General features: G+C 27.9%; 2 protein-coding genes across 2 annotated transcripts in view; one reads left to right on the forward strand and one right to left on the reverse strand.

Moving 5' to 3' along the window:
* Positions 1-11,044, forward strand: part of LOC119666292 — a 26,640-nt gene extending 15,596 nt beyond the window's left edge. Inside the window, exons 5-8 of the mRNA XM_038075573.1 lie at positions 7,505-7,631; positions 10,051-10,217; positions 10,295-10,641; positions 10,714-11,044. Coding sequence (XP_037931501.1) covers positions 7,505-7,631; positions 10,051-10,217; positions 10,295-10,641; positions 10,714-10,882 — 810 coding nt within the window. The 3' untranslated portion in view covers positions 10,883-11,044. The remainder of the gene's footprint in view (positions 1-7,504; positions 7,632-10,050; positions 10,218-10,294; positions 10,642-10,713) is intronic.
* A 164-nt stretch (positions 11,045-11,208) lies between these two features.
* Positions 11,209-14,306, reverse strand: LOC119666294 (arf-GAP with Rho-GAP domain, ANK repeat and PH domain-containing protein 1-like). The gene is made up of 6 exons (XM_038075574.1): positions 14,279-14,306; positions 13,576-14,216; positions 13,412-13,510; positions 12,414-12,548; positions 11,821-12,344; positions 11,209-11,521 (listed from the first exon to the last, which is right to left on the reverse strand). The coding sequence occupies exons 1-6, from the start codon at positions 14,304-14,306 to the stop codon at positions 11,386-11,388; spliced, it is 1,563 nt and encodes a 520-aa protein (XP_037931502.1). The 3' UTR covers positions 11,209-11,385.
* Positions 14,307-14,309: the final 3 nt, after the last annotated feature.

Here is a 14,309-nt window from a genome sequence, read left to right on the forward strand (position 1 = left end):
TTTCGTCATCTCTAAAGTGGATCCTAAACATATCCTTTAAATTATATTTCTGTTATATTACTATATTTTATAAAATTTCAATTTAAATATTTGGCAATATCTAAAAAGAGAATGAGAAAAATGTTATATATTATCAATACATATAGAAGTATAAGTAACAGTCAGGACCTAAATCTTCATGGCACATAGACAATTAATTAGTCGGGACCTAAATTTTTAAATAGTATTTGAGTAAATTTATTAAAGATTTTTTTTAAGTAATTTATATAATTTATAAAAGATTTATTTATGTTTCCACTTAGTTTTATTTTTTTGCTATTTGACTTGGTTCTTCAACCTGAACTCTGTTCCAAAGGAATATTCAGAATGAAAGCACCAAACGTCTATTAATTTAAATGTATTAAGAAATCTTTAAATATTAAAGTAAACTATAATTGGAACTATCTTGAGAATTAAATAAGACAGTTCTATTAAGAACTTATTATTCATTTGGTAGATTTTAATTTTTCTATAAGGAACAAAATGTTCGTATAATCAAGGTTTTATAATAAATATTTATAACTATTTTAAATATCAGAGTAGAAGTAACTTGTATAAAAATAATTACATCTTGTTAATGTGAAAATAATTAGATTAAATCTTATTACTTTACATCTATATTCACCATAAAATTAGTTTAATTTTTTTAATTGTCCTTATTATATCTTATCATTTATCAATCGACTTGTAACATTTTTTTTTTATAATAAATTATATACGTTACATATAAACCAGTATTAATAAATATGCATTTTAAATATAATTTATTAAAAATCAAAATGGAATTTAATAAATGGATTATTTATAACGGTTCATAAGGTGAAGATTAGTTAAACATTGAACTTCAATATTATAAAGCGTAAATCGGTAGATCAAAACAGTGCCCATTATCAAAACATATACATGTAGATTTATTATAATTTTTTATTATTGATTCAATGAAATTCATACAGACTTAAAAAAAAATTATAGAATTTTACTTAAAATCTAAATTGACAATAACATATTTGTTGTGTGTCAGAAACTTATCTGGCGTAGGAATTACTGTGATCGAGAAGACCGTTCCCCAAAGTGAGGCTTGGCCATTTCAGATTTTATTTTTATTTATAAGTTTGCTATATTTAAAATATATGTATATCTCAATATCGATAAAATACTATGGTAAACACTATATATATATGATTTTGGAACTTATTATTACAAAGATTAAAGTACGTAATGTGTATATATATGGAAAACTACGCGTGAAATGAACATTCAATAAATTTGTTAATTCTTGTTAAAGTTGTTTTCTAGATTTCAAATTCTTTCTTCTCTAATAATAAAGTGCAAAGAGAGAGAGAGAGAACGTATATCGTCTCTTTGAACCGTAAACAGATACCAAATTTGTTGGTACTATCTTGAGCGCCATATATAAATATATATATAGATATAATATAAATATGGATATAGATAATGACTATAAAAATAATTTAATTTTAATAAATATATTATATTATTTTAACACAACGATGTTGAATATCCTCGTTAGAATATAAACTGGAAACAGGTCCTTACTCAGTGTGTGAAAACTCATGACATCTAAAAAATGTATCAAGAAAAATCAAAATTTTGTTATAAAAAATTATTAAAATTATTTAATTAATTATAAATTTAATTTATTTTTATTAAATTATACGGCCTGTAATCACTTATGGAAGTAAAACCTTGAGATTAATTGATGCCAAAGCAAACAAAGTGTCAGTATTTGATATAACGATAAACTCAATCAGCTGATGAAAGGTGACACAATAATCAAGCGCATAAAAAAGAAACGTTTAAAGTGGGTAGGACAAGTTGTGAGGATGCCAGAAGAAAGAAGAGTAGACAGAATCTTAGAAAGAGAATTGAAAACAACGAGAAGAAAATGAAGACCAAGAAAGGGATGGAGTGACAAGATCTGAGAGATGTGATTGTCTTCAACTAGAGGATAGGAGTAAAAATAGAGAAGAATAGAGAAATTTACATTTTCTAGTCTTCCTGAATAAAGTTGAAACAACGAAAAGAAAAGAAAAGCCAAGAAAGAGATGGAGTGACAAGATCTGAGAGTTATGAATATCATAAACTGTAGGATAAAAGTAAAAATATAGAAGGATGGTGGAATGTTCATTCTCCAATCTTAGTTCCTACATGGACTATATAGCATGAATGATAATGTTATTATAATATTTAAAAAATAATTTAAAAGACTATGAAATCGTTAGGATGTTCTCCTAATAAGATAAGACATTCACATTGTTATCAAATATATTCTTAAATAAATATTTTATCCCCTTGTGACAGAGGCAGTCCAAAGTTATAGGGTTTCTTGAATTGAAATTGCATTTGCAAAATAATTGATATCTAAAAAAAGACAATTTCGAAATAAAATATTTTTGAAATTATTAATAACTAGAAAATTAATAATACCTAAAATTAAAATTTTTAGTCCAAATATTTATGAAGAGGATTTCTAAAAGCAGTGAACTACAACAACAAAAATTCTTTTCTACATTATTTTAATTATTTGAATTTTTGGTTGACCATATAACTGTTTCGAATATTGCCAAATATTCATCATCAGTGGTCTTGGAAAAAATTCTTTTGTTTAATTATTAGGAAATATTTTTTTTTGAAACTACAACTACTTAGAATCAAACTCGTGCCCTGCCAAAGTTGAAGGTCAGAGTCAGCTCTGCATAACCAACGAACCCAAAGCCGTACTTGACTTTTATGTTCACACATTTTTCTGCAGTTTTGTTACTTTGCTATGAAAATTTTATTAACAAATTTACCTGCTGTGTTATATTAGAACGAAATCATAAGCCAGGTGTAGAATAATTGAATTAATTAATTATATCTTTATTTTTAACTGTTAAATATCAAAACTATTTTAAATATTTATAAAAGCTGCTGTGAGGATTGTGTATATTTCCTTGAAACCCTCAAAATCTTTATAACGACTCATTGAAATAGCTGAACTCCACTAGCTCCCGTTCCCATTTTTTTTTCTTCAGCCAATAAATTATTTTCCGTATAGATACATCTTCTTAAAATTTGGGACGAAGTAGTGGCAAAGAGAGGATACAATTTAAACAATATTTTTTCTAAGTTAAATAATATTTTTTTCCTCAAAAGTGCTGATCACTAGAAGTTGTTATTATAATTTTTTTGTACCAAAAGTAATCTATATTCAAAAAATGCTATTAATTTTTTCTATACCTATAATACTATTCCAAATTGCGTATGACACTAGAATAATATTTCAATCAGAGGCGAGGCGTCGAATAGTTCAGAGTGTTCACTGAACACCTTAACAAAGCTTCCTTTTTAGATCTTTTTTATATTAAGTAAATAATCTCGCTATTTTGCTATTTAACATTTTTTATAATAGCTTTTCCAAACATGTTAACATAAACAGAAAACGTATAATACAAACAAAATCACACATACATTTTTTAGTTACACCCAACATTACTTATAATTAATAAAATAGAAATAATTTATTTCAAATAAATTTCTCTTAAAATATAATAAGGTTCAGAATAAAAAATGCACCGCACTGCTTACAAAGCATGCCAATGAAATAACATTCACATTGGGACTATGTTCAGTACTGAATAAACACAAAACATACAAACAAATATAAAAATAAAAGAGAAAACAAGCCCCGCAAAATAAGTACGTAAAATAATTATAACTCTTACATTAATGCGTGCAAGCGGTTCAATAAAAAAAGTGAACTTCCAATGTTATGCAAAGTAAATACAAAAGAGAAAAAAAATGACTGAGCGAAAATCGCTTTACATTTGACTAGATCAACCTAACTAAACCATAAGATCATACAAAGCGTGCAAATACAATCAAAGTCACGGTTGCCGTTTTATATGAGCAAATGGTTCAGTAAAAAAACCGAACCGCGCTTAGTAAATACAAAGTAAAAGAGTAAATGAATGCATGAGAGTTTCTTACACTTATGTAGTGGTTGGAAATAAACCCAAAACAAAGTCATTATTGCAATTTTATACTAGCAAATGGTAAAAGTAAAGAAAAAAATTAAAGAAATTTGAAGTGGAAAATAATATTTAGAAATGGATAAATGTGTGATTAAAGATTTGATTCAGATATCTTTTTTTTAAACAATCTTCTGAAAAATGGTTTTAATTCATAAAATGAATAGACTAACTCCAGATATGAAGAATTTGGTACCTGTTGTAAAAATGTCGAAATCTGTGATAAGTCGCCGTTTTCCTACAGGTATTTACCATAAAAATCACAGGCTGCGAACATTTAAATATATTGTTTTGTTGGTCTTGTACGCTATGTGCTTGTGGGAAGGACAAAACTCAGGAGTAGGTAGAATACGTTATAGTTGGAATTCAGTTTTGATCAAATTGTGAACACCTTGCCAAAAAGCTGACGCTTCGCTACTGATTTCAATATACAACCGACCAAGATATTTGAAGCAAAACCTAATTTCCTACTCATCATTTGATTCAAATTACAAAACAAATATCGTATCATATTATCGTATTATTAAATATATATTATATTATTTAATACGGCATTAATTTATTTGCTGCTACTATTTTAAATTTATAACAATTCATGAAATTTATAACATGTCCTAACATGTATTATAATATTATAATTATAGTAATATGTTCCAGGAAATGAGGCCTATATGAGGCCTATATAAAATTATGGACAAACAAACAAGCTCCTAATATTTTAGTCACGCTACACAAACTACCTGAGCATCAAAATAAAGGAAAAATTTTAATGCCACGTTGACAAAAAGTGAACTATCCTCTAATTTGTTTTTAATTATTGTGGATATATTTGGGATAATTGAGTATAAAAGAAACTGAGAAACTAAATATATACATCAGTAAATTATTGACTACACATCAGATAACAACGAAAACTAAAGTAATCAGTATCTTTAGCAATTAATATCTTCAAATATTTTATTAAAATAATAAAAATAAATAAATATGAGTAGTTTTTCACATCTACACATTTCGGAAAATTTTACAATGCTCCGTGTTAAACCGATTGATATAACCGGCCTGATATTGACAAGTATCATTTTGGAACTGTTGAGACATACATGGAAGTTTTTCAGTCGTTTTCAAATTAATAAAACCAAAGAATGTAAAACATGGACTACTATCAACGTTACGAGGACTCAAAGAATAATAATGGATCAAACACCAATGTTGAATATGCCTCTTGATATAGGGAGTGCTGAATTCAAACCGGAATATTTGTATGGTGATAACAGGATAACTTTGGATGATATTAAAACACAGATAAGAATTCGTCGCTTTTCACGCTGCCGTAGAAGATTAATTTTTACCTAAGAAGATTATTGAAAAATTATTAAAAATAATTAAATTGAAAATTATAAGTTATAAATTAATTTTGTAAAAGTTAAAATTTGTAAAAAAATACAACAAAAATAATTTGTTAAATAAATAATTTATGTTAAATAAATTAATTAAATATATTTCTTATAACCGAATGATGATTTTTTTTAATTTAATAATATATATTTTTATTCTATTTAGAAATCAGTTCAGCTTTCCTAACATATATTCCCAATGTTCATTTGAAAGAGTCTCGTCTTTAATTATTTGTTTGACTACACTTGAGTCCGAGATCTGATTTTATAGTACATATTTTGAATTTAATTTTATTTTGGGTTTTATTGGCATTGTTTTCTTTTATTGCGTACCATTTAATCTGATAATTAATATATTTTTTTGGGGTCTATTAACATTCTTTTCTATACTTACGATATCCATTATCCAAATTGCTTCAATTTAAATAGTGTCTTTCTTAACTTCGCTTTTTAAAGTCTAATTTTATTCAATTTAAAATTCATTTTTATTTTAAGATTTGTTAAGTATGATCGGAAAGTTATCAGTCTTCTTTCATTTTTTTTCCACCAAATCTTAAGTCTTTCCATTATTTTTCTAAATCTATAACTGTCATTTTTAGTTAAACTTTATTGTTTATGATATAGTTTGTTAATGGTATTTCAAAGATTCATCATTGCAACTATTCGAAATGATATCGACTTTGATATCATATTTTGATATATTGAGCAATTAACTTTGATCTTATAAATTAAATGTTATATTGAGCAATATCTTTTTATGCCATACCTAACTCTGTTTTTTAATCATTATAGGAAACAGAATTTTTAGCATTATTTTTTCGAATCTTTAAATGTTTCTTTAGCTCTGAATGCTGCCATGAGAAACATATTAGTAAAAGCATAGGTCTAACACTTAAATGGATACACATTTGACTAGATGACATAACCCATTAAAAAATTTGCTTGTAATGCAACTCTGAAAGCCTTGAAAACTCTAATAAACAAGGACAGTTGACCCTGAAAAAGAAAACGTTGCTTTATGAGCATATTTTATAATTTATACTTTATACTTTATGATTTTGTCTCTTATGGCAATGCCGCTTCATCTATCTTTAGATAACTCATCAAAATATTGTATTCGGATATATTTTAAAAGTATTATAATATATATTGAAGATACAGACTTGGGAATGTACTACACTTCTATTAAATTATGTGAATATTATCATATTTCTACGGAACACTTGTTATAGTGAATCGCCCAAGTGATCACAGACACTATTGAGTAGGCGTGCTTTAGACAATAACTCTCATTTCAACCAAAAAATTAACTTTTCCTAGGAGACTGATATTCATTCATGTTTTACTTTTAGTTTTATATTTCTTTTAATCGTTCTGATGCTGATCATATTCAATAGATATGTTTAAATATGTAGTCAGCTATTAATAATGATTACATAAACTGGTACCCATCTATGTAGCATCACTTAAAAATTAATATAACTTATTATATATATTTACAAATGTCATAATAATATTATATATATATAAAATTATATATATATATGTCATAATATATGTTAGATTAGATAAGATTATGCTGGCAGACCAAAAAGGCCACACATAAACCATTAAGGTCCATTGCGATACCAGATCAGAGTCTTATTTTAGCGATTGTATGCATCACCTAGGATGCGCGTTTCATTAGGATTCCAACAGAAACTTCAGGTATATGCTCCAGTCCTGCAAAACTGACAGCCTCCAAGTATTTTTGTCGAGTTCTCGAGAGAGCCAGGCAATGTTATATATGTTATAATAATTTATGTGTATACTTGAGGAAAACATAATATGATCTTCTAACTATTTTATTACAGACATATATAAATGTATGCAATGTATTACTAAAGTATGTGTTTACTAGACAGATCTTATGCTTAACAAGAAACCTATTGCCCTGATCGCAATAGATTATTATTCTCTTTTACGTTATAAACTGAACAAATTTTTTAATTAAAGTTGCTGAAATTATATATAATATTAACACTTTATTATCTTTTCTAGGCTGTTTATATGAGCACAACGGTTCCACAAAATATCAAAGGAAGTAAAATCGCTGGACGGCACACACCTACGAGAAATAGTTTAAGGCACAGTAGAATGCTTGTCGTCAACAATAAAACTCAGCAAGGTATTTTTATAAATACCTTTAATTTTAGTATAGTGAACTTTTATCTAATATTTAAAAAAATAATTATTTCAACTATCGTTACTATTTTATTTTAATTAATATCGTATTTAATTATTACTTCAAAGATAGTTCCAATCAATATACTTTTTATAATAATTTCAAAGCGGAAATAATTCGTTTTAAATTGGTTTATAATAATGAAACTTAGTCGTCAATACGTGGTAACATTCTAGTTAGTATATATGAGAATAAAAATATAGAAATTATATCAATTAATATTAAATTGTTTAAAAACAAAGTAAAGAAAGAAAAAGCAATTTCATTGTAATATAAAACTAAACCGAAAAACCTAAAAAATTTGAAAACACTCTTATAATTCGAAGCTAACCCATCTACATCCAAATTTAAACTGGTCAGATCAGTTTTGAATAAATTTACCTTATTATTTAAATATAATATATAATAGATATATGTTAGAAAACTATTTGTTGTCATTAAAAATATATATCTGAACCATCAATTTGCTATCAAATATTCTCAATTCTTATTACTTATCACATTTCAACTTTAAAACTTTTAAAAAATAATAAAAAGAAAACAAAAGTGGATATTAATTTTAATCATTCCGATACTCAAGACATATTTCTGGAACTGTGGTTCCCTATTTTATAGCCTTGCACATATACAATTCATTATACCAGAGATGCATAAAGTATATTTAAATAATACAGTTTATTTTTTTGTCGAAAAAAGGTGTGGAACCACTGCTTTTAAAGAAACAAAAAAAAATATGCCTCTAACTATTCAGACGTCTTATTCAAATCATTCCAAATATAGCGCCAAACATAAAAACTACATTCATACTACGGATATATGTCTGAAGTAAATATAAATATCAGTATTATATCGTTACTAGTTAAAAATTTACCATACTATATTTATCAGGTCTTCGAACCGGAACTATTTTTATTCCAGTTCTGTTCAAAATAATATCGGTTCAATTACGATTTTCGCTTCACCAAAAATTTAAAATTCTGTTATAAATTTTTTTTATAAATAATTTTATTTAGCTTTCTAAAAGTTATAGTATAGAAAGCATAGTTTATTTAATACAAAAAAAAACTACTAAAGTTTTCAGATAAATAGTGTTTAGACCTTTTAATTTTTATTGATTAAAATTCTAACAACTAACAAGAGAAAGATAAGCATATATAAAACAGTACCCAACAGTTTTTATCTGTAGAAACAAATCTGAGGTATCTAAACTAATATCTGTCTTTACGGGACACTGGTCCATAGGACGGCATGGAGCTAGACTCTGCCTTTCCTGTGGTACCTCTTGTAGTGCGTGTCTACCAGCCCTTGAAGAAATGACACCAGAACACCTGATGTCTTTTTGTCCAGGTCTGGCCAGAACTAGGTTTAACTTTCTGGGGGCCCCCTTCTTCAATTCACTTAGCGATATCTCCAGCATTAGCATTAGCCAGATTCTAGCCTTTGTTTATGTCTCTGGCTGATTCTAGTTTCACCCTCTATCTACTACCCACTAACACGAGGTTTTTTGTGGATTCAAAACGGCTTCTTCTTTAGCTAATTGAGGAGGACTCGTCCTCCTTCGATCACAACTAACTAACTAACTACCCAACAGTTCGACACTGAACTGAATTAAACTGGTATATTTTATTTAGTTCGATTTCGGATTGCACTCCGTGCAAAATATCGAATAATTTTGGTTAGCAGCTTACGATTCAGTTCTGGTTCGAAGGCTTGGTATTTATAATCTATTGAAAACATAGATATTAAACTGGTATATTTTATTTAGTTCGATTTCGGATTGCACTCCGTGCAAAGTATCGAATAATTTTGGTTAGCAGCTTACGATTCAGTTCTGGTTCGAAGGCTTGGTATTTATAATCTATTAAAAACATAGATATATCAATATAGTTAGTTAGAAGTAGCAATCTTATATACCGGACTTCCTTTGCTTAAAAATATTGACACGGTGTAATATATAACATATGATATGATATTAATATGAACTTTAAGCATGATATATTTATAAAGCAAGTCTTTATATATATAAAAGTGCAACTGTAAATAAAGGCTATTTATATATAATTTAATTCTATTAGTATTAATGTCAATATATATTTAGTAATATAAATACTAATACAATTTTATGTGTTTTTTAAATTTAGTTCTATTACCTTAAGTTTCAATAATAGATTCACAATATATTGTTAAGAAAATATATACATTTTATTACATATATGGTACAATATTATTTTCTTTCCGGTACACAACATTTTTTAAAAATGTTAAATTAAACGATATTAATTTATTATAGAATAGTTTAGTGTTTTTTTTAAAATATTTACATAAAATGAATTAGTTTTATTATAAAATTTAAATTTTCAAGGTGTTCAACATCCAAATCCAATGAACTTTAAATTTCCAAATCTGGTTCGCTGGCTTTTGATATTGGAAATTTTAATTGGTTTATTCGTAACATTCCTATCGATTTGGGTGTTCTTTTTGACACCAAATACGGCAATACAAGATAATCCATATTGGAGCGGTTTAGCTGTAAGTATTTTAATTTAGAATATTATTAATTTTAAATTATTCATGATTAATTTACTTTAAATTCTTCTCGGATGAAGCTACTACTTGCCGGTATTCTTGGACTTGTGCTTGTACGTTATAAGCGTATAAAACGCAACAAGTTACGTGAAAATTGCTTTATTTTTCTGCGTGCCGATTTATATATCTTGTCATTGCTGGCGGTGCTACTATGTATACTGGCCGTGATTTGTGCCTCTATGCACTATGCGCGTCTTACTGCTTCTGACACAAAATGTGAAGCCACACTTATACTCCAGGAAGAAGGCTCATGTACATGTACATTCCATGCCGATGATGAAGCATTATCTGCAGTTAATGCAGTATCAAATAATGAAAGTGCGGTGCCTGAAACTGTTGAGAATCGTAGTTATAAAGTAGAATATAGGTACGCATTTATTGTATAAACATATATTTAATTCTAATAATTGATTTTGTTAATTATATATGGATAATCCAGAGAATTGAGTTGTGACGAAGTCAGAGGCAAATGGACTACGATACTGGGACTTTCAATTGCTTCTAATACACTTGGGTTTATAATTGCATTGGCTCTTATCTTACTGCTTGCCTGTTACAGACATAATTCAAAACGTATTTATGCGTCCGTCCACACAAGTACCTTTTAACACAATAACCATTTTATTTTAACATGTTTTGTATGTAATGTATTTGTAATTTTTTTAGTATTATGAACAAATGAATTTATGGGGGATTAAACAAAAGCTCAATCTGTACTTAATTACGACATTAATTAGCAGAATGTAATTCGTTAGTACTTCGGTTATCTCTTTTTTAAATTAAGCATTTAAATTTTTTCTTTATGAGAAAATTTGAACATTTTATTAACAATTAAAATAACATTTCTTACATTAGTTTTTAAGTATAAAAATGTATTTATTTTTTGATAATCTTTAAATAATTAATAATACATTTTAAATATTTTTTATATTTTGAATATATAAAATTTAAAACTATATTTGAACATTCAGTTTTACAATAAAGAAAAATTAATGTAAACTTGAAAATGCAGTGTCTCGAATTTTTAGAATGAGTTTTTAATGGCATATGTTTTTACTTAAATTTAATTAATAATTGATTTAAGTTATTTGCTAATATAAAAATATGTAATTTATTTTAAAATTATTTCAGCAGGAGGCAGTATGCTGTCACCGTACAGACAATACCAAATACTTGAATACCAAATTGTACGATCTACCCACTCACTACCAGCTAGAACGTGACCTATGTACGGTAAATCACGAGATCTGAAAAATATTAATAATTAATTTTAGTATAAAGTTTAGTGTGTATCAGAGAACTACAACGAGTCATAATTTTAATACTCAAAGTGCACTCATAAAAAACCAAATCTATAACGAAAACTATGAGGTGTTTATGAGCATCACATGTCAGCTGTTTGTAAGAATCAGGTGGAGTCGAATATACGAAAAATAGAGCCAGAATGCATATAAATGAAACACAGTCGAATATGATTCGAGTATGATTCGAGTGTTGAGTACTCATTGCAGTTATCTTTTGTATATATTATAAATGTAAACTCTACCTTAAGATTTGTGTTTGGTTGCGTTCAACAAAAGTTATTGCCCAACTCCATGGAAAGTCCCGCTTCTTTTCACAGCCCAAATAAGCTGTACTGCTGTGCAAAAATATTTCACGCACAATTGTCGTTTTATCATTTTTATCCTTTTTCGAAACAACAATTTTACCATCACGTAATTCACACTGATACGATTTGAAGGACTTTGTACGATTATCTGCGAATTTTAATTCTTTGCCAGGTGTGACGGTAGCCAAATTCTTAACTGCACGATCTACCTCACGTAATAAATCAACTGGCTTCACAACCAAATAATTATTTTTCCGATCATCTTCGGGCCAATAAGACCAGTTGAGCACAACTTCAAATACTTTAGTATCATGATGAAGTGGACGTTCTAAATTGTCATTCAATATAATCTCATGTAACGACACCTGATGTGTGGACATATTCATTTTGGGCGCCAGTTCTTGACATATCTCGTAAGCAGTTTTGGTGGGTGATATGGTGACATTTATTTGCTTTTTTTCCTGTATAATTAAAAAAAGAATCATTTTTATTATTTGCATATAATTAATTTAAAATGTATATATACATACCTCAGTTAAATTTTCTGGGCTTGGATTTAATGTAATCCACATTTTGAGATCTCCAGACTTTTTAACTGAATCCATAAGCGTTTCAGCGGCTGCATAATACTTCTGTAGGCATAGAAGCATTTCCTGTTCTTTTTTCTGCAATTAAAAGAAATATTAAAATATTGCTAGACCTTTTTATTTAATATATTGTATATATTTAATTCAAAATATATTTGCCAAATAGTATATATAGAAATGTCGCAATGTTAAATAATTGAAATTAGTTGGATTATTTATGGAAGAGTTATAAATAGTTGTCTGTTTTATAGTGGACTATAAGACTCTAGACTCTTCATATGGTCACATTCTGTTAACATAATTTAAGGGGCACACTAGTTGTTTCAATAGACCTATCGGGAAGCTATTTTGTCATTTTAATGTCTTTAACTTTTCTTATTGTTAAAAAGGAACAAACTCTTTTATAACCTGAACTACATAATAAATTAATATCTATGGAAATATCGCAGCTCTATTTCAGGAATAAAGCTTCAAACACTACTTATACTCACTAAAATGGCTACTACAAAACCTACATAAACTAACTATATTTGGTATCAATTAGAGCAATAAATCTATGCGTACTTTACAGATTAACCTAACTAACAAGATGTTGAAATCAAAGGCTAGGGAAGCGATAAAAGTGCTTAGTTATCCGTGGAGCAGTCTAAAGTGTGAAACTGAAGGTCATTGATACTGGAGATGCAAAATTCAAGTATCACCACAAAAAGGATAACTTTTGTGATGAAGACAACGAGTTCGAAACCACATAATGATAGTCAGCCAGTCCCTTAATTAAACAAAAAATCTGTATTTGATACTCCTTCCTATGAAAAACGCTCTACTTTCGAAAATACATAGATTATTCATTTAGACATCAAATATTTAAATAATTTTAAATTTAAGTATACCCTCACTCAATTTTAATAACAAATATTTATAATATGAGTCTTTATATTTACCATTTCATCGACTGATAGCGGAAATAGATTCTTATATAGTAAAACTAAATCAGTCAATACATCAGCTTCTTTTGTTGAGTAAACCAGTTCCTCATTTCGCTAAAAAAAAAACCAAAAAATAAATATTATTTAAAGTACAATTTGGAGTTTATGCTTTAACTTACACGACTATGTAGAAGCGTAGGCCCCCAAATCATAGTTAAATTTTGTACGCTCATTTTGTTTTTAGACTTTTGCGAACTAATAAATGCTAAATGGCTAACAATTTTCTTTAAAGTTTCACGTTCTATTGTACCAAGTCTTTGCAGTAACTCCTTATAGACTTCAATTTTTTCAGTGGGTTTGGCTAACTCTGTGACGCATATGAAACTTTCAGAAAGTTTGCCCAGCAAACGTTCAGGAAGATCACGCATAAAACGTTTCAACACATTGGCAACATCATGTTCATTATATTCATTTCGTGTGATCTCCACGTTGAAAGCATCTGTTCTGAATGCTGACATTAATTTCACAATAGAATTTTCAGAGCCCGATTTTCGATAAATGCCCTCAGACATGGAGCCATGTATGTATACAAAATTAATGCACTTATCCACAATTACTGGCACATTGAATTTAGTCAATTGTTGATCGCTCAATGAGAATCCATTATTATGTGCCACTTCTCTTATGATGTGACGCCATATTTTGGTCTCCCGTGGTGAACTCATTATCATATATACAGTAAATGGTGGACAATCAATCATAAGTGTGGGGCCCGATTCAACGTGTAACTTTTTAATAGTCTCATCGCTATCTTTTAATACTGTAAAATAAATCAATAATTATTTATTATATTTTATTAGTTAATGTTAAAATATAACTAACCTATGCAGCGTGCTTTTCTTAAATCCATTTT

The sequence above is a fragment of the Teleopsis dalmanni genome, chromosome 1, assembly GCF_002237135.1.
Source record: "Teleopsis dalmanni isolate 2A chromosome 1, ASM223713v2, whole genome shotgun sequence".
In the NCBI taxonomy this organism is placed as follows: domain Eukaryota; kingdom Metazoa; phylum Arthropoda; class Insecta; order Diptera; family Diopsidae; genus Teleopsis; species Teleopsis dalmanni.